This window comes from Desmodus rotundus, chromosome 13, assembly GCF_022682495.2.
Source record: "Desmodus rotundus isolate HL8 chromosome 13, HLdesRot8A.1, whole genome shotgun sequence".
In the NCBI taxonomy this organism is placed as follows: domain Eukaryota; kingdom Metazoa; phylum Chordata; class Mammalia; order Chiroptera; family Phyllostomidae; genus Desmodus; species Desmodus rotundus.
In genome coordinates, this window is record NC_071399.1 from 15,983,902 (window position 1) to 16,002,138 (window position 18,237).

Genomic DNA, 18,237 nt, shown 5'->3' on the forward strand with positions numbered 1-18,237 from the left:
GAACTATTTAGTTTAATTCTTCATTTTCTTTATTGATCTGGAAAGATAATACAATTATATCGTAAAGTCTTGTCCTTAGAAAGGTTTTTAAAAATGGGAATTGTTTCTTGTTTGGAAGAGAAAATATATAATTTTCGGATTAATATTTGTACAAGAAACATGTATGTCGAGTCTGTGGACCATGAACTAGGTGAGCTTCCCAATTATACCTACACTAACTAATCAAATTTCAGGTTATATCTATAATGACTCCCTAAAGATTGCACCAAGCATCAGTCATATAGAATGCATAGTAAGTTGTGATATTTTAAAGATTTATTTAAATACACCTGGTAATACCACATTTAATACCTACTTTTAGAAACCTTCACTTTCAGTTCCCAATCTATAGTTTTCAAAATTAATAAAGTTTTAATTATAAACTACAGGCAATATTTATGTTAAAATTAATGTTGCATGAAAGAAAAAAGCAGTTTTTTAAAAAAAATGAGCATTTTAAAATTGTTTTAGAAGATTTGACTTTTTTTCTCTAGACCTGCTCCGTCCAGTGGGTGGCTGAATTAAATAAAATGTTAAAATCTGTTTACCAGTTGTATTAGCCATGTTTCAGGGGCTCAGTAGCCACACGTGGCAGGTGGCTTCTGCATAGGCACAGATAAAGAACCGTTCTAGCATCACAGACAGTTCTTCTGAACAGATCTTGACCCGAATTCTGACTGTATATTCCAGTATGGTTATTGCATTGCTTTTGCCTAATCCTTTACAAAGGTAAGGATTTGGGACCTTAGGATAGCTGAGTTAAAATTGAAATCCCCATTTACGTTTGCACCTTGAAATAAGCCTCGGAGACCTTTTGCCAGTCCTCTGGTCTCAATACTAACTCAACAAGTCTGCAGGAGATATTTTTTGAAATAGCCAACTGCCTCTTAAACTTTGAAACTTGAGGAGTTGTTGTTTGTTTGATTTTTCATTCTGGTAAGACAGAGTGGAACTGGAGGAAAAATTAGAAATCCATCTCCACCCTTTGACGCTAGGTGAAGTATTTATCTTCACACCATGCAAAGCCAGTGTGCTGATAAAGGATTATACTAATAGAGTATTTTGCATATCATCTAGTCTTCTTTTGCCTGTATTTCCTTTTTAACTTTATTTTTATATCCCTTTTTACAAAGTGTGCATCTCTGTGTACGAAGTTCCTGGGTTCTTTGTGTGTGTGTGTGTGTGTGTGTGTGTGTGTGTGTGGTTTCTAAAAATGAATCTGTTCCAACCCTGTCCAGGATTTATAGTGGATGCACAGCTCTGTAACTTGTATGGTAATTAATCAATAACTTTAAATAACTTATTTACTCTCTACTCTTTCTTATATTTGCATAACAATTTTTGTTTGATTGTGAAATTACACCCTTTGCAAATCAGTCTGCTCCAAGACAGGTGTGCCAATTTCAAATCACTTTGAGAATTAAAAAAAATCAGCTAATTAATTGAATCCTTAAAATGCTGGAATCTAAAAATACCCAAAGTTCTAACTCTGTATACAAACAGTTGCTGTATTATTCTGTTGAAATGATAAGCTAAAAATATTACCTATAGATTTCCTAAGGCTATTTTAGTGAGTTTTACCAACTGCCAGAATCGCTGTCATAGGGACATAATATACACACCTTAAATGCAGTAATGTCAGGCCCAGTTAGAGTGGAGGCAAATGAGACATGAAAGGACAGGATAAGGGAGGCTAAAGAAAGAGCTGAGATTTGACATATACATTGGCCCCAATATAGAGTAGCATGGAAGTGAACTCAGCAAATGCTTTCTGAATGTTCTCTGTGTGAAAAGGAGTGTGGAGATGTCTAACTCAACCCATCCACAAACTAACAAATACAAGGCACTCCCTCTTAAAGAAGCATAATTGTTATTTCAAAAACATACTTTATTAGATGAAATACTCTTTTCTTTCCTCCCTTTAACCTTAACATTTTATCTGCTATTATTATTATGACTGAAGAAATACAGTTTACCTTCCGATGAAGAGTTCTCATAACTTACTCTGTAAAGGCCTTTCTCCTGAACGAAGCACTTCAGGCTAGAAAGAGGCGCAGTATTTCTTCTGAAATCTAAAACCTCTTTTTAGCAACAGTTGCTCTTCCCATTTGTACAGTGGGTTCAAGAAAGATGTCTCCGATCATAAAATAACGCAGTCTTAAATCCGAAAGAGAATTTAAGGTAAACTAACAATCATGTAAGGCACTCAGCAATAAGCTGTTGAGTGGCCTGCCCCTGTCACAGTTGGTAGAGCCAGTCTAATGCCGGCCTCCTGGACTCCAGTCCCTTTTCTGTGCTGAGTGTGCGTACACATTATAAAAGCCTCACTTAATGTTCATGAAATATTTTGAGTGATGTAGTACAGATGGTTTTTTTAAAAATTCTTTTCACTTCAGCCAATCTGTAATGAATTTTTGGTGTGTTTATATTAGATTAATCAAAAAATTTCATTCGTTAGGCTCATACTTGTAGACTTAACAGCCTGATTTAATTATATTCCACTTAGCGTTTGTATCACACCTCCTAATTTACAGACAGTTTACATTGTAATTCCCTGAAGCTATTTGATAAATGTGAACTAAATTTGTGTATTTAGTAGGCCATTTCTGTACACTGATTTTATTTTCCAGGATCAGTGATTTCAGGAGTCACACTTCTGCTTCATTTTAAGGAAACTGAGGCCCAAAAGAAAGACTAAATGGCCCTGACTGGTATAGTTCAGTGGATTGAGTGTGGGCTGCGAACCAAATGGTCGCCAGTTCAATTCCCAGTCAGGACACATGCCTGGGTTGTGGGTCAGGTCCCCAGTAGGGGGCACTCAGGAGGCAACCACACATTGATGTTTCTCTCCCTCTTTTTCTCCTTCTCTTCCCCTCTGTCTAAAAGTGAATAAATAAAATCTTTCAAAGAAAAAAAGAAAGGCTAAACATTAAGTACTGACAGTTGAGTGGCTTCCCCAGGTCTGCATAACAAAACCCACGGCACGGCTTCGATACAGCACCTGTAAGACCGGCGTATCATGAAGGTGATCATGAGCTCCTGGTCCTGTGTTTCTTCACTCCCCTTTGCCGGGTTTGACCAGAAGATTTGAAGGGTAGAGTAGTAGGGATGGAGGAAGACTTATATGTCTTAGAATTTATTTAAATTTGGTTTAGGAAGAGATGGATATAGATTGAAATAAGAACCCACTTATTTCTTTCCTTATTAATATAGATTGGGGAAAAACCCTATATTATTAGATCTTAGAATCTGACCCCTTGATCTCTCTCTTTGCATTCACCAAATAATTTTCCCTTCTTTACTACTCTATGCATCCGTGAAAACCAACAATAGTCTTTCCTTCCTTTTATGCAGAAAGTACACCTATACGTACTTCTGATGTTGACTATCGACTTTTAGAGGCATCGAAAGCTGGAGACTTGGAAACTGTGAAGGTGAGTCAGTGCCTTTGGTGTCTGGAGCAGCGCCACGGCCCCCTTGCTAACCAATTCATTTTCAACTTGAAGTGAAGCTACTCAAATCCAAACAGTGAAAGGGTTGAGCAGAGTGGATACATAAACAAGAGAGATCTTTAACCACAAAAAGTTTCCTAGTATGTGCCTTATTATCCATTCGCTTCAACTACTTTTTAGTCACTTTTCTTCTGGTTATGTGATAGCTCTTTTATTTTCACTTATATTAATTAACGTGTTACTTTTGCCTGCCTTCAGAAATCTCTAAGCTAGTTCAAGGCCAGGTAATAGTAATGTTCGAAACAATATTCTTTGAAGTTTTCCAAGAGCATCACATCTGCTCTGGGAAGGTATTTTGATCTGCAACCATTTGGAATTTTTTATAGGTAGAAAATGGGTTTTCTTTTCGATGTAACTCTGTTTGCCAAGAAAATTTTATCAACCCTTTATTTGTGGTATAGAGACAATGGTTATAGATTTCATGTTTTTCAAATAAAAATTATTTTCTAAAGTCAAATATGCTTTGTAAAAACACGCACACTTCCCCCTCTACAATCATTCATATATGGATGAAAATAGCAGAAAGGAATATGTTTCTATTTCTTTTTATTTATTTATTTTTTTAAAGAAAGGCCAATTACAATATCTGTATTGGAAGTCATACCAGATTATTTTTTTACAGACTGAACTGTGTCACTTATTAAGCAAACCTTATTTTTGTGATTTTTTAGGAAACTAATTTTAGCATTCTTGATGATGTATACTGTTTGAAAACACTCTCTAAGCTCTGTATCCTAGAAATTTTATTTTTATTTTAATATGTGGTCCCTACCAACCTCTCTTTCATGTATAACAACATTGAAGTTATTTAAAGAAAAATAATAACATCAGTTGTAATAGCCACTGGGGAGAAATTTTCAAGTTCTCTTAGATCTGAAATTATGTATTTTTTCTTAAAAGTACTTAGGTCATTGTAAGTGTACCCTAATAAAAGAAAATCTTTAAATGTAAAGATGATGAGGACTCCTTTTCCATGTTACAGCATGACAGGCTCGGCACTCGAATTGCTACATGTGCCCATTCTGCTAAAATTAGTAGTTTATTCTTAATGTAATAACGTAGCATAAGTCCACGTCTTTCTCATGTAGCGGGCAATGGACTGCACTTTCAGGTTTCCTAAACAGTCTCTTCACAACAAAGGCCAACTTTTTTTTTTTTTAATGGAATTGCAGTGGCAGGAAAAACATAGCACAAATTAAATGAGGATTAAGCCTGAAAATCTTCTTTTCCTAGAGGCTTTAGGAATTATTAGAAATATGATATTAGAAATATGCTAAGGAATGTATTTGAAATTATGAAAAGCCCACAGAAACGATGTAAAGTGGCTTTGCCATTCAAAAAGAAAATGAAACAGAGGAGAGAATAAAGAACTTCCAAATAGTAAAAAGCAAATATTTAATAAGCAGAATGGGCTTTTGTTTTTGGCCTAGCAAAATCAGTTGTGTTTCTTTATTTCCTTCCTCATTCCTATTTTGCCAGTATTCTCTGAGGAAAAAAAAAGTTAGCTTAGAAAAGTAAGAACTAGACAAAAAAGCAGGAGCAGCAGGAAGCAGCTTGTCACATAAGACCACTGGTGTCTGCTACCACCCTTTGTAGCCTTTCCTTCTAGTTTACGTATTAATTTATTCGTTTCTCTTTTATTTTTTGATTCTCTATTTTATGTACTAACATAACCACAGACTCACTTGTTATGAAAAGATACGATATTTGACCTGGCCAGATGATAATGGTTCTTCAGAATTTAGAGTCTGGTGCTTTTCCACACAGAGTTGATGAAATTTCAGGCCCTCCTTATATCTCCCAGACTTTTTTCTGTCATGTAAATATTATGTCACCTGGAATGTCCTGTTTTTACCCTACTGAGTATATCAGTAGAAACAGGTTCTCAGTTTTGAAACCAGCCACGCAGCAAAAAGATCAAGAGATTAATAATCAGGAAAACAGGGTCCGAGTCTTCATGCTGCTCTGCACAAACTCTGTGAAAGGGGATGTCACTGACCTTGCTGAGTCTTGGTTTATTTATCTGTAAAACAGAGATAAGGATCAACTTCTCCAATGGATAGTAGTTCACTGAAGGAATGTGAAATTTTTATAGATTGTAAATTATCGTTCCAATATTTTTGTAATTCACCTGTCACCACTGATGATGCGTCTTGTCAGTCCTTACTTTGCTTCCCACTGCTTGTGACGAACAGATTGGAGCTTGTGCTGAAATGGTAACTTTCAGAAGGAGAAGAGGAGACAGGAGAAATTTGGAGGGCATCGCTGAAGGAGATGGAAGTAAAGCCAAAAACTGGAAAAGGGTTACACTCAGTTTGACTAGCAGAGTTAGACAGACATCGCCCAGAGGCCCAGCAAAGCACTGTGGACTGGTCAGAGGGCCAAGTGGGCGGCCCAAGAAAAATCATGATTTTCCCAGACCCTTTTTGCTTGCACATCAGAGGAGGCAAGGACTTGGGGTTATTCTGCAGACAACCAGGGTTGCTCTTATTTGAGCGAAGAATGGCCAAGGTGACAAGCAGTCTCAGGGAGGGCAGCCCTATAAAGATGAAGAAGGGAGGCAGCGGTTGCCTAGCACTGCTTGCTTTGTTGTGGGTTTTTCTTTTTGATTAGGATTTTGGCCGGGAAATGTTGAAAAAAGCTCAGTTGCTCTGTGAGCAGTAAGACTTATTTCTAGACACTGTAAAACCAAGTATAATAATGATTTTAAACATCACTTGTATCATCTAATCTTTGGAAATAAAATACTCATGAGAAAATCACAAGTTATCCAAAATACCTGCAGTACTTTGGAGCAAAATCAGTGAATAAGTATTAATGTTCGTCTCGTGTTTGTCTTTGTGTATGTGCCACAAAAGCAACTTTGCAGCCCTCAGAATGTGAATTGCAGAGATTTGGAAGGCCGGCATTCTACGCCCTTACACTTTGCGGCAGGCTATAATCGCGTGTCTGTTGTGGAGTACCTTCTGCACCACGGTGCCGATGTCCATGCCAAAGACAAAGGGTATGTGTTGGGATTCAGCTGTGTGGGATTCATTATGTTGAGACTTAAAAAAATTATTTTAATATTTTGAAGTCTTAATAGGTTTTCCTATTTAAAACGTAATGCATGTGTTCTAAAGTTTAAAGCGTAAATTAAAACATTATAGAAATGTAGTGAAAATCCACCTCCTAGAACGTACAACACTAAAGTTGTGTCATCACCCCCCTGATTTTTTAAGTGCACGTACCAGCGTGCGCGCTGCTCAGGGCGGGAGTGGTCTCTACCACAAGGGGCGGTGCCATTCCAGACAGCTTGCTTTGCAGTTCGCTTTCTCATCCAGTGCCAGGTCTTGCATATCCTTCCATACTAGTACTTAATAGTTTATCTCGTCCTCTTAATGCCTGTGTATAGTATTGCACTGTATGAATGTGTTTACGTAGTTTGTAATCTATTGTTTATTTCTTGTTTTGCTATTAAGACTGTATAATCTCTTCCAAAAAGGAGCCTTCCATCCCAAGTCTTCAGTATTAATAAAAATATAATTTTATTTTTTACTAGTTCACATATTCTTTATATTAGTTTACTAAATTATTTCTCTTTATCTGGGCAGTTTTTAAAGCAACCATGGAAGCTATTTAGAAATGCAAGAAGGAAGTTTAATTGAAATGAGTTTCCATATTCTGAGTTAATTTCATATCAACCCAAAGTATAAATAAGTAAGCACCTTTGTGTACAGTTACATACCAGAGTACTATAGAATGAAACCGTACAACTTAGATTTCAGCTAACAGTTATGAATTTATGTATCTTTTAAAAGGGATACATCAGACATGAGTATTGAATCATAGTATCACTAGCTCTTTTAAAGTATTGTAGTTCCTTGGAGAACAACCCACATTTTTTTCTAGTGCCCATTTTTGCAGTTAGTATTTTTATTTCAAGAGGTTTTTTTAAAAAGCACTGATCTCTAAATAAAAAGACCTGGTTTTTGCCATGTATTAAGTGCAAACTAAACTTACCTTTTTGATGCACCCTTTTTTATGGGCACGTTTTTGGTCCCTTTAGAATGTCGGCTGCCTTCCCATCAGAACTTCAAGTCATCTCAGAATGGTTTGCTCATAAGGAGGCAGCCGGATTTGCTCATGTGACTGGACTTTATGGTCGATGCCATTACTTTCCTTACCGAATACTGAAGCCGGTATCACTTGGATTTTGAGTTTCATTGCATGACACCTAAATATTTAAACCTTTTCACAGAAACCATTAAAAAAAAAAGGCAGAACTTACCTAAATAAATAAGCTAAATTACCTTGTGTATTTTATAAGCATACAGTTTTCATTAGGAAAGCCCAAATGCAAGAAAATCTGAGAGATGATAAACCAAATTATTGTTTAATTATTCCTGAAATCATTTTGTAGTGTTGCTTTTTATTGCCAGGATGAAACCTGAATTAAAAGTATTGTGATAGAATCTTTCCCTCTGTGTGTGTGTGTGTGTGTGTGTGTTTTAAGGATATTTGTATTTTAAGGGTAAGGGTTGCTGTGAAATTTATATCTATCACCAAGAAACTATGCAAAGTCTTTATATTGAAAGGGACATTTTTGAAATTCTTAATTCGATTTGGAAATGGATGACTATATCTTAAAGACCAATTAATTTCTTTTTTCTTTTAAGTGAATCTTCAGTATAGTCAACGCCATAGAAGAATTACATTATTTTTATCGTAAGCATCATTTTAACTCAAAGGTTTGTTATATGTCTTAAAAATAATTTTCTTCTGTTTAGTGGCTTGGTGCCCCTTCATAACGCTTGTTCGTATGGACACTATGAGGTAGCTGAGCTTTTAGTAAGGCATGGGGCTTCTGTCAACGTGGCGGACTTATGGAAATTTACCCCTCTGCACGAAGCAGCAGCTAAAGGAAAATACGAAATCTGCAAGCTCCTTTTAAAAGTATGTAATTTAAAAAATTATAAAGTATAAAGTAATTATATTCACTTGGGGTTAGCATGTAAAATTACATCACAGTAAATTATTCTATTAAGTACAATAAGTGCTAGAGAGATGCTTCCATTTTGCGTTTGGGGGGGTGTTTAAGGGTGGTCCCACGAGATTTACGTAGCTTTGAGTAGTGTCTGCATTGCCTTTCCGAACCGTTTGATTTAAGTTCAGTTAATCACAGCTCATCAAGGTCGGTTTTGGAAAGAGCTGAATTACTTTGCATTACTTATCTAATGCAGTATTAGTATTAGAAAACATTTATAGAAAGAGATACAAGTTTTCTGATCAAGTTTTATTTTATTTTTTACTGGCTACTTTATTGTTAACAAACTCACTTCTCATTAAGCATTATTTAAATATATATCTTATAAAAACTTTATCAGATTTTTATTAAAATATAAGATATCTCTCAATAGTTACGCATATAAATTTTGGGGATACACATGAAATAGTAGAAACTGGTAGTCATATGAAACTAGCTCAATAATTTTGTGTGTGTTTTTTTAAGGATGTGAAAAATGACCAGACACGTATATACATTTGTAGTTTTCCCCTATTTTTTTTAACTAGAGAAAAACTTATCCTGGTTAAATATAAATAAAGTTCTTATTCCATCTTTTATGGTATCAAATATGTTCTTAAGAGTCTTGAGAGTAACCCTGTATTTGATGCTCATTTTTGTTATCATTGGTCAGTGAGAAATAACGTGCAAGTGACTGTGAACTCATTGTCTAGCTTGATACCGTACAGCTTTCTGCAGTGGACCGTAGTAGACGGGCCCATAAGAAAGATTCTTGACTTTTATTTACTTTATTTCATAGTACATGTGAACTGTTAAAATCAAATTAATTGTTAATACATTAATACCTAATTTGATGATAGGTGTTAAGGCTTAAAATGAAAACATTTAAAAATTACCAAACTTCCATTTGCATTTAAAATCAAGTACTTTTCTTACCTATGTTTTCCTCTTCTTGGTTCTTTTTCATGATATTTTCATAGTTTTCATGATATTCACCGAATATCTTTATATAATTGAAATATGGTCAAAGTTACCATCCATACCATCCTGAAGGAAAAGATGTTTTCAAAGACATCTTTCAAAGTTTGGAGTCTGGGACAGTGTGGGAGACGAAACGTGAAAGGTGCTCAGCGCTGTCCCCATTTTCACCGTCATCACCAGTGGCCCTGAGGCTGGGGACTTGGATTGAGAAGGAGTTGGACAGTGGTTCCAGTCTACTGCTAAGTAGGGAGTTGGCACAATGAAACAGGATATTGCCTCTGTTGTTCAAAATGCACGTAGAATAAATATCTTCCTTGGATAAGTGAAGTTAAAAATAAATAAACAAACCTGAAAAAAGATACTACAGAAAATACAAACCCCATTTGGCTTTTCTTTGCAGCATGGAGCAGATCCAACTAAAAAGAACAGAGATGGAAATACACCTTTAGATTTGGTGAAAGAAGGAGACACAGACATTCAGGACTTACTGAGGGGAGATGCTGCCTTGTTAGATGCTGCCAAGAAGGGCTGCCTGGCAAGAGTGCAGAAGCTATGTACCCCAGAGAATATCAACTGCAGAGACACCCAGGGCAGAAACTCAACCCCTCTGCACCTGGCAGGTAAGCCTCACCAGTACGGCCGAGTCGTCTTGTCCGTTCTTTGGTGCCTGATACAGATTGCCAGGGGATGAAAGAAATGCTGACCATGGAGAGGACTCCTTAGTAAAACACTTTAGCTGACATAATTTTATGTAACTTCTCATTGTAAAGGCTCTTAATTATGTAATAATAGTATTAGCTTTTAAAGCAAAAAGTATTAAAACTTTAACATTTTTCAGTCATTATTATTTATATACACATTTTTTTCTTTTAAGCTGACGCGTTTGCCTTTTTTCACTCTTAATAGCTGGCTACAACAACCTGGAAGTCGCTGAATACCTTCTAGAGCATGGAGCAGATGTTAATGCACAAGACAAAGGCGGCTTAATTCCTCTTCATAATGCAGCGTCCTATGGGGTGAGCATGCTAAGGTTCAAGTCTGGAAAACTTCACTGACATGTACTGCTTTGTTAAGAGTATACTATGCACGAAGTGAGTGGATAATCTAACCAGCAGCATCATGTAGCACAGTTATAATCTTCAATTCAGAGTGTTTCTAGCCTTCCCAGTTAAGCGTAACTATCTTTTTAGCCAAGGGACACAAGTTTTATAGCTTTTTAGTCTCTTCAACATTATCTAGCACAATCATAGGTGTATTAATAGCTGCTCAGTTAATATTTATTGATACAGATAATATTCTACCTCAAGTAGATTTTAGAAACTATAAAAGCCAGGAGGCCCCTTTTAGGCATGGAAATTGTGGTTGCTTACATTTACCATCAGCATTTTTTAAATAATCAAGTAAACAGTTGCCCTATTGGTATACAAGTATGTGGCTTCGTAGAACCTGAATTGACCAGCTGAAACCCCACAGTGAAAGTCCAGTCATTCTCTGAAAGCACTGTAACTGGTCCTCAGCGGAAAGAGAAGGAGGGACCCATTGACTGCCTTGATGCTGTTTGTTGAGACTGACCGCACAGGGGCACGGGGTCACGGGGTCACCAAGGCCCACGTCAGGCCAAAGGAATCACATGGGAATAGTGTGAATGAAGCTCCTGTGCTTGTCTGTTCATCCACGTAGTCCCTATTTGTAAAAACCCAGATGCCAGATGTACATCCCAGGGGTTCTCACAGTTGAAATCACTATTGATGGGGCAGTTTCTAGATTTGCCAAAGCCTGGCAAACTATAAATAAAAATGAGTCACTGTGGTTTTTATATTCTCTTACTCTTGTCTTCCTTGCCCTTGATAATGAGAAGCTCCCCATGCTCTCATGCTCCTTGCAAAAACCGAGCATGTTTCTCTTCTCCCTGCTTCCCACCTTTCTTAAATTAAATTAGAGCCCTCAAATCTGGTTACATTGTATTTGTCATTCAAAGCATCTGTGCTGCGGCTGGATTCTGGCACCACATTCTCCTGGAAACATTCCAAGAGTTCAGTTCCTTTTCTGTACCTTCCCGTTCAATATCCGGCTCCTCTCTGTGGTGAACAACTGAGCTGTGGCTCATTTATTGCATTTGTCAGCCTTGAACTTCAGGTTCTATTTTTGTCCTAGTGGGGTAGATATTTAAAAGACTTGAGAACTGTAGGTAGTAATATACTCCTTTTTGTTTATTGCTTTTCCAGATGTTTGTCGGCAAAATTTAAAAAGCATGTAACTGGTTTCTCCCAGCATGAACTATAAAGTCAATGTAAAGAAGGTTTAATAATACATACCATATATATAATTCATTTACACACATACACAATTTTCCTTGGACTGTCTAATTTTGGAAGCCTATGCAAATTAGGCTAGTAAATTATATTATTCTGCCGATACACATGAGAGTAGAATAAAATTAATCATCAAAAGCACAATTTTAAATAGCCTGTAAATGGAAAAGCTTGAAATTATTCCATGCTTTTGGGTTTACTGAAAACAGCTATTCTTTTTCAACATATTTCCTTTGAATAAGGGAGATAAATTAGGGGGCTTGGCTTTAAGTGATGTTGCTATAGTACCTTAGATAGTGCTTCTTTTTATCTTTATGTTAAGATCAGTTTTGTAATGATGATGTCATTCATACTCCCCAAACAATCATAAAACAGGGCCTGTTCTCAGAAACCCTAGTCTGATTATACTTTTTTTTGTCTTTATATCGGCAAAGTAAGTATGGAAGCTTTATCAGAAGTTGTCTGATTTGTGTTTCCTGATAAGTTTCCTTTTCTTTGTTTTCTGAAATTACCTTTCTTAAAATGATCCAATATTTGTTATTATATTTTTTTTAAAAAAACTTCAATAGTGCCTCAGGAAAAAAAAAAGTTCCTTTTCTATTTGAAGTGAGTGTCTTCAAGAGAGCCAAGCCTGTCTTAAGGAAAATAGGAAGAACATGCCCTGAATCCCACCTTGGGGTATTTTCTTTCCCTTCCCCGTCTTTTCCCGTTCTCGTGACAGCTTCAGATAGCGCGATATGTTGCAGTTGAGCAGCGGCATGAGTTAGAAATGTAGTCTCAGCGGATAATGTGCTTCTGAGTTATAAAAAGTGATCAAGTTATGCCAGGAAATGCATCCATAAAGAACACCAATGTGCCAATCGCACAAAAATTATAGAACATTGGAGTTGGAATGGATTTCAGAAATACTCTAGTGGTAGCTAAACTAGCATCCCTAAATGGGTATGTAAGAATAAAGTTTATTTTTATTATTCTCAAAAGTCGAATCATGAATCCGTTTTCCCTCTGCATAATCAGTTGTCTTTAGCTTATTTAGAAGAACTTTTGGAAAGAAGCTAAAAACTTTTGCTATTATTTGAGAGAACCTACTCTCCTAGAACTTTCTCCTGCGTTGGTTTTCAGTAGTCCTGCCTCTTTTTAGTTCTTTTACAGGTCTTTATGCCTCGTCTGTCTTCTCCTTTCCCAAAATATTGTTTTCACAGTTTTATTCCCCTTGTGATTATATATATCTCTGTATTCCTTTTCTTAATGAGCTCATTTATCAAGTAGCTACTACAGCTTTCAGCTCAATATTCCATTTTGTCACTGCCCTGGAGTTCCTATCTGTAGTGCCAAGCACTTAGTAGGTGTTCAGTGAATGTTTGGTTGGTGGGTGAGTGGGTAAGAGAGTAGTGAGTGAGTGTGACTGATGCCCTCCTATCTGCACTCCAGCCTTCTGTTTCAGACACTTACAGAACTCATGACTTTGACATTGTACCCCACCAACGACAGGCCCCAGGTGAACCTTACCCTTCGTACAGTTTCATTCCCACTTACAGTTTTTCTAAAAAGGTAGTCATCTTTGACCTTTCTTCTTTTTCTTCCTCTGTAGCTAATTTGTCTTTCTAAAACTGAGTATTTTTTTTCCTTCAAAGTTTCTCAAATTTTGCTCTTCTTCTTCCTTCCCCTCTAACCACTCCAGTCACAGTTGACAGAAGATCTCACCATCTCATGCCCAGGGTATCAGCTAGTGTGTCTGCTGCTGACGTTCCTTCACCCTCTGAGGCATTTTGGACGTGAGAGACTGGTTTTTGAAAAGTGTGGTTTCGTTGTGTTATGTTACTTTCGCAAAGGCTGAAATAAAAGAACATTCAGAAGCCTTGAGAGAGTATTTCAACAAACAGAGCAGATTGCAATGGGTTAGAAGAGCAATTTGTTTGTAAGATGGGCCTGAATATGTTAGAAAGCTAAAGAAAAAATTTCAAATGGTCCCATGAAGGATTAGACTTAGGGGGTAAACGAATAATTGTGGAACTGATGTCAGAGGAGGCGAGGAGAGACGGAGTCCAAAATCCAGGAAGAGGGGTTGGTAAATACTCTTATACAAGGAAGTTCTATTAAGGATGAGAACAGAGATGGAGAGAAAATAAAATGTTAAATAGAAGCGAGTGTGTGCGATGGAGCTTTACCAGATAATCTTTCCTACCTCTTCGCTTCCTTTTCCTTTTCTTCAGCATGTGGACATAGCAGCACTATTGATAAAATACAACACGTGTGTGAATGCAACAGACAAGTGGGCGTTTACTCCTCTTCATGAAGCAGCCCAAAAAGGAAGGACCCAGTTGTGTGCCCTCCTCCTAGCGCATGGAGCAGATCCCACCATGAAGAACCAAGAAGGTCAGACGCCTTTAGATCTGGCAACAGTAAGTCCTCATTTCAAAATCCTCAGACTTGCTTTTTATACTTTCGGAGATGACGTGAAATTCAGCTTAGCGGGTTTACCTTTAGTCGTGCATATTTCACTTAGAATGAGAACAAACTAACTTCCTTCTGAAAAGTTTTTTTAATGTATTGATTTTAGAGAGAGAAAGAAAGGGAGAGAGAAACATTGATTTGTTGTTCCACTTATACATTCGGTGGTTGCTTTCCTGTACGTGCCCTGATTCGGGAATTGAACCTGCAGCGTTTTGCTTTGTAGGACGACCCCCAGCCTCCTACTGAGCCTCACCTGTCAGGGCTAGAGCAGCTATTGCTCATAATTTCCCTAAGGCTTTGAGATAGTCAGTAAAATTAACTTCTGGGCAGCAACTGACCAAAAATTACTATTGTTTAAACCTAAACAAAACACAGTAAATAAACGTGGGAACTACTTCTAAGGGAGAGATTGGAAGTCAGCCCTTCGAAATGCACTTTTTTTAATGAAAGATGAAATCTTTTATTTCATAACTTTTTGAATCTTTATTAACTTACATATCCTTTAAATACACATGTAATCTGAACAATTGCATGTACACTTTTCACTTAGTGTTAAAAAAGCATTTTCAAGAATTAACATAGTCCACGTTGTTAGATTTTTTTTTCTCATAGTTAACTTTTTGTGTGCGTCTGGAGAAAACTCCATCTACTCTCAGCAAATTTCAAGCACAAAGTAGAGGGTTCTTAACTGTAGTCACCACACTTAACCGTTAGCTGTTCAAACACTGAAATATTTTTTAATTAATAGTTTTTCTACTTCTGCCTACTGAAGCTACTGGGCCTTTTGGATTAGAGAAGGAAAGAGGGAGAAATTATAAAAACAAATAGGATAATGAGGCATTTATTAAAGAAAGAATCCACAAGGTACTTGGTCTTTAGTGAAAAACGTACAACTTTAAAATGCAGTATTTCTGTGTTTTTTGTGTCCGTTGTAGGCCGACGACATCAGAGCCTTGCTGATAGACGCCATGCCCCCAGAGGCCTTACCCACCTGCTTTAAACCTCAGGCCACCGTAGTGAGTGCCTCTCTCATCTCACCAGCGTCCACCCCCTCCTGCCTGTCCGCCGCCAGCAGCATAGATAACCTCACTGTCCCGTTAGCAGAACTGGCAGTGGGGGGGGCGTCCAACACAGGGGATGGCGCCGCGGGCACAGAAAGGAAGGAAGGAGAAGGTGAGTACACCCTGCGAATGCTTATTTGGTTCTTTTGGTTTCTTTTGAATTCACAGATTCATTTTTTTATTGAACTCACAAGCAAGTGAGGTGTTCAATGATTACCAATATCTTAACTATTTGTAAGTTGTCATCTACACAACAGCTTAGAAGAAATATGTCTTCATAGAATAAATTTCTTGGTATCTGCATTGTTCTTACTTATGTTTATCCCAGTACATCCATTTCAAATCATAGTATCTTACTGAACTGCTGAGTAATACATTTATTACTGAAATGTATCAGGAAAAGGCAGAGATTATTTAAGGAGTGAAAACTAAAATGATCCTTGGTAAATTTGGAATTTTGTATCTACTAAATATTTCATTTACTAAAAGCATTACATTATACTCTATAGTATTAAAATTAATACAGATACTACTGATGTGCTCAACTGCTTTTACTTCTCGACCAAATTCAGAGATAACTCAGAGTGTCTGAATGAAATTTAGGATTATTTTATGCTGTGTAAAATCATCTGCACGGCCAGGGGTGTCAGAGAGCCATGGCTTTAAAAAAAATACTGGAACTTCCTTTAGATTGATAAACTGTTTGCTGAGAAACTTTATGTCTGTTTTAGTTGCGGGTCTCGACATGAATATCAGTCAATTTCTAAAAAGCCTTGGCCTTGAACACCTTCGAGACATCTTTGAAACAGAACAGGTAAGCTCTCTTGAGTCTTTTTAATTAACTGTTGAGTTCTTTATTTTTCTTTCTTTCTTTCTTTCTTTTTTTGGCTTCTTAACTGCTTTCTTAAAACCACAAAAAATTTCTAAAGAAGCCACAGGAATCCAGTATTTTATACCTCTCCCCAAAATTGCCTAGCGCAGCAATTTTCAGCCAGTGTGCCACAAGAGGCACACCTGTGTGCTGTGAGAGTCTTTAAAGCATGCACTAACTGCCCTGGCTAGTGTGGCTCAGTGGTTGAGCACTGGCCTGCGAATCAAAGGGTCAGCAGTTCAGTTCCCAGTGAGGGCACATGCCTGGGTTGTGTAGCCTACCTCAGAGATCCTGCAGAGAGTCTTCCAAAAACTCAGCAACTTTTACCATGTGTTTGTGTTGGCTTTTTTGTCTCCTTGGTAGAGGAAATGGCATGAACGTGGTGGAGGACTCCGTCCTGGCACCGCTCTGTTCTGTCGTTTTGGACCAGTCATTTAACCTCCTGGGCTATAACAGGTTGCTTTAGAATGAAATGGAATGTTTTATTAGCTACTTTGGGGGAAAATAGCATATAGAAGGTACTTGTTAAACATGAATAAACACGTAAACATAAATCTGAATTCCTTAGCTTGTCATTTAATGTTTTCCAGTGGCTACTGCTTGATAAATGTAGGACCAGTGTGGTACCACGTAAGTCAAAGAAATTAAATTCAACATGTAGTTATGTTAGCTTTCTTGTCACCCCTTTTAAGAAATACAAGCGAGTGAAGGACAGCAATGGCAGTATATCCCAGTTCTTCTGTGTGTGATTGTTATGACTTCTCTGAGCCTGGATTCCCTCCTAGGGGAGAGTGCTTCAGGGATTGTTGTGAGGAGTAAATGAGGTATTAATTTCTTATACTGAAGCTATATAATTGACAAATACTGTGTTTTGCAGACCTGGTTTCTGCTTCTTCCAGATATGCACTGTATGGAAGAAATATGGCATCAATTCAGAAAAGCTTAAGGATTGTTTGAATTAAAGCTACCGCATAAATATTAAATCCTGTTCTTATGCCAACCCTTATTTGAACTGAAGTTTAGAATAGACAGAAAAAAAAATAGGATGTGAATAATAGAAATGATGTGCATGGTTCCAAATTATACTAAAATTCCATCTAGCTAAAAGTGGAAAGATTCCTATTATATTGTATTGTGAACTATTCTTTCTCAAAAATATACACTTCAGAACCTTTTAAAAGCTCTGCTGAAACTTCCTTTGGGCGATTGGAGGTGAATTGCCAATTTTGTGCAATGGAGTGATTATTTTTAAATGGCCATTTAGGAGCAATATAGTAAATTATTTCCAAAGACTGAGTAATGAATGTGTGTTATGCTGAGAAAATCAGATTCATTATATAATATTTCATTCTGACAATAAAACTCAGAAGAGCTCCAGGCCTCATTTGCCATTTTAAAATGTTATGTAGAAGTATAAAGGTAGAGAAGCTACGGAGAGATTGAAATAGCTCATTTGAGTTGGAAAAGGGGTATCTTCAAAAAGATTTCTCATATGATCTCACCTTTAACTGGAACATAATCAACAGAAGAAAAAAGCAAACAAAATATAACCAGAGGCATTGAAGTTAGAACAATAGCCAGAGGGGAGGGGGAGGGGACAGTGGGGAGAAGGGTTTTCAGGAACTACTATAAAGGACACATGGACAAAAGTAAGGGGGAGGGTGGAAGCAGGGGAGGGAGGTGGGTTTGGCTGGGGTGGGATAGAAGGGTGGGGAGAAAATGCAGACAACTGTAATTGAACAACAATAAAATAATTAAAATTGTTTTTTCAAAAAAGATGTCTCAGTTCTCCAAGGAAAAAGAAAAACAAAGTTTAATCTTGTGAGGTAGTATTTGGATTGTCACGGGACCACATTTTCTGAGCTGGAAAATAACATACATGTGTAGCCCTCAAGAAATGTGGTGGCCCGAGATTCCAGCCTGTGCATTCAGAACACTACCACTTGGTGGCAGTAGAGTCACGGTTACTTTTAGTCAACAAAGAATTAGGTGATTTTGAATC

General features: G+C 37.2%; 1 protein-coding gene across 2 annotated transcripts in view; it reads left to right on the forward strand.

The window, feature by feature from the left end:
* TNKS (tankyrase) overlaps nt 1-18,237 on the forward strand; it is a 157,095-nt gene that overhangs the window by 125,266 nt on the left and 13,592 nt on the right. For both annotated transcript variants that reach the window (XM_053916860.1, XM_053916861.1), the window contains exons 13-20: nt 3,394-3,473; nt 6,410-6,555; nt 8,321-8,486; nt 9,938-10,157; nt 10,444-10,553; nt 14,063-14,251; nt 15,239-15,476; nt 16,096-16,178. In XM_053916860.1, the coding sequence (XP_053772835.1) occupies nt 3,394-3,473; nt 6,410-6,555; nt 8,321-8,486; nt 9,938-10,157; nt 10,444-10,553; nt 14,063-14,251; nt 15,239-15,476; nt 16,096-16,178 (1,232 nt within the window). The remainder of the gene's footprint in view (nt 1-3,393; nt 3,474-6,409; nt 6,556-8,320; nt 8,487-9,937; nt 10,158-10,443; nt 10,554-14,062; nt 14,252-15,238; nt 15,477-16,095; nt 16,179-18,237) is intronic.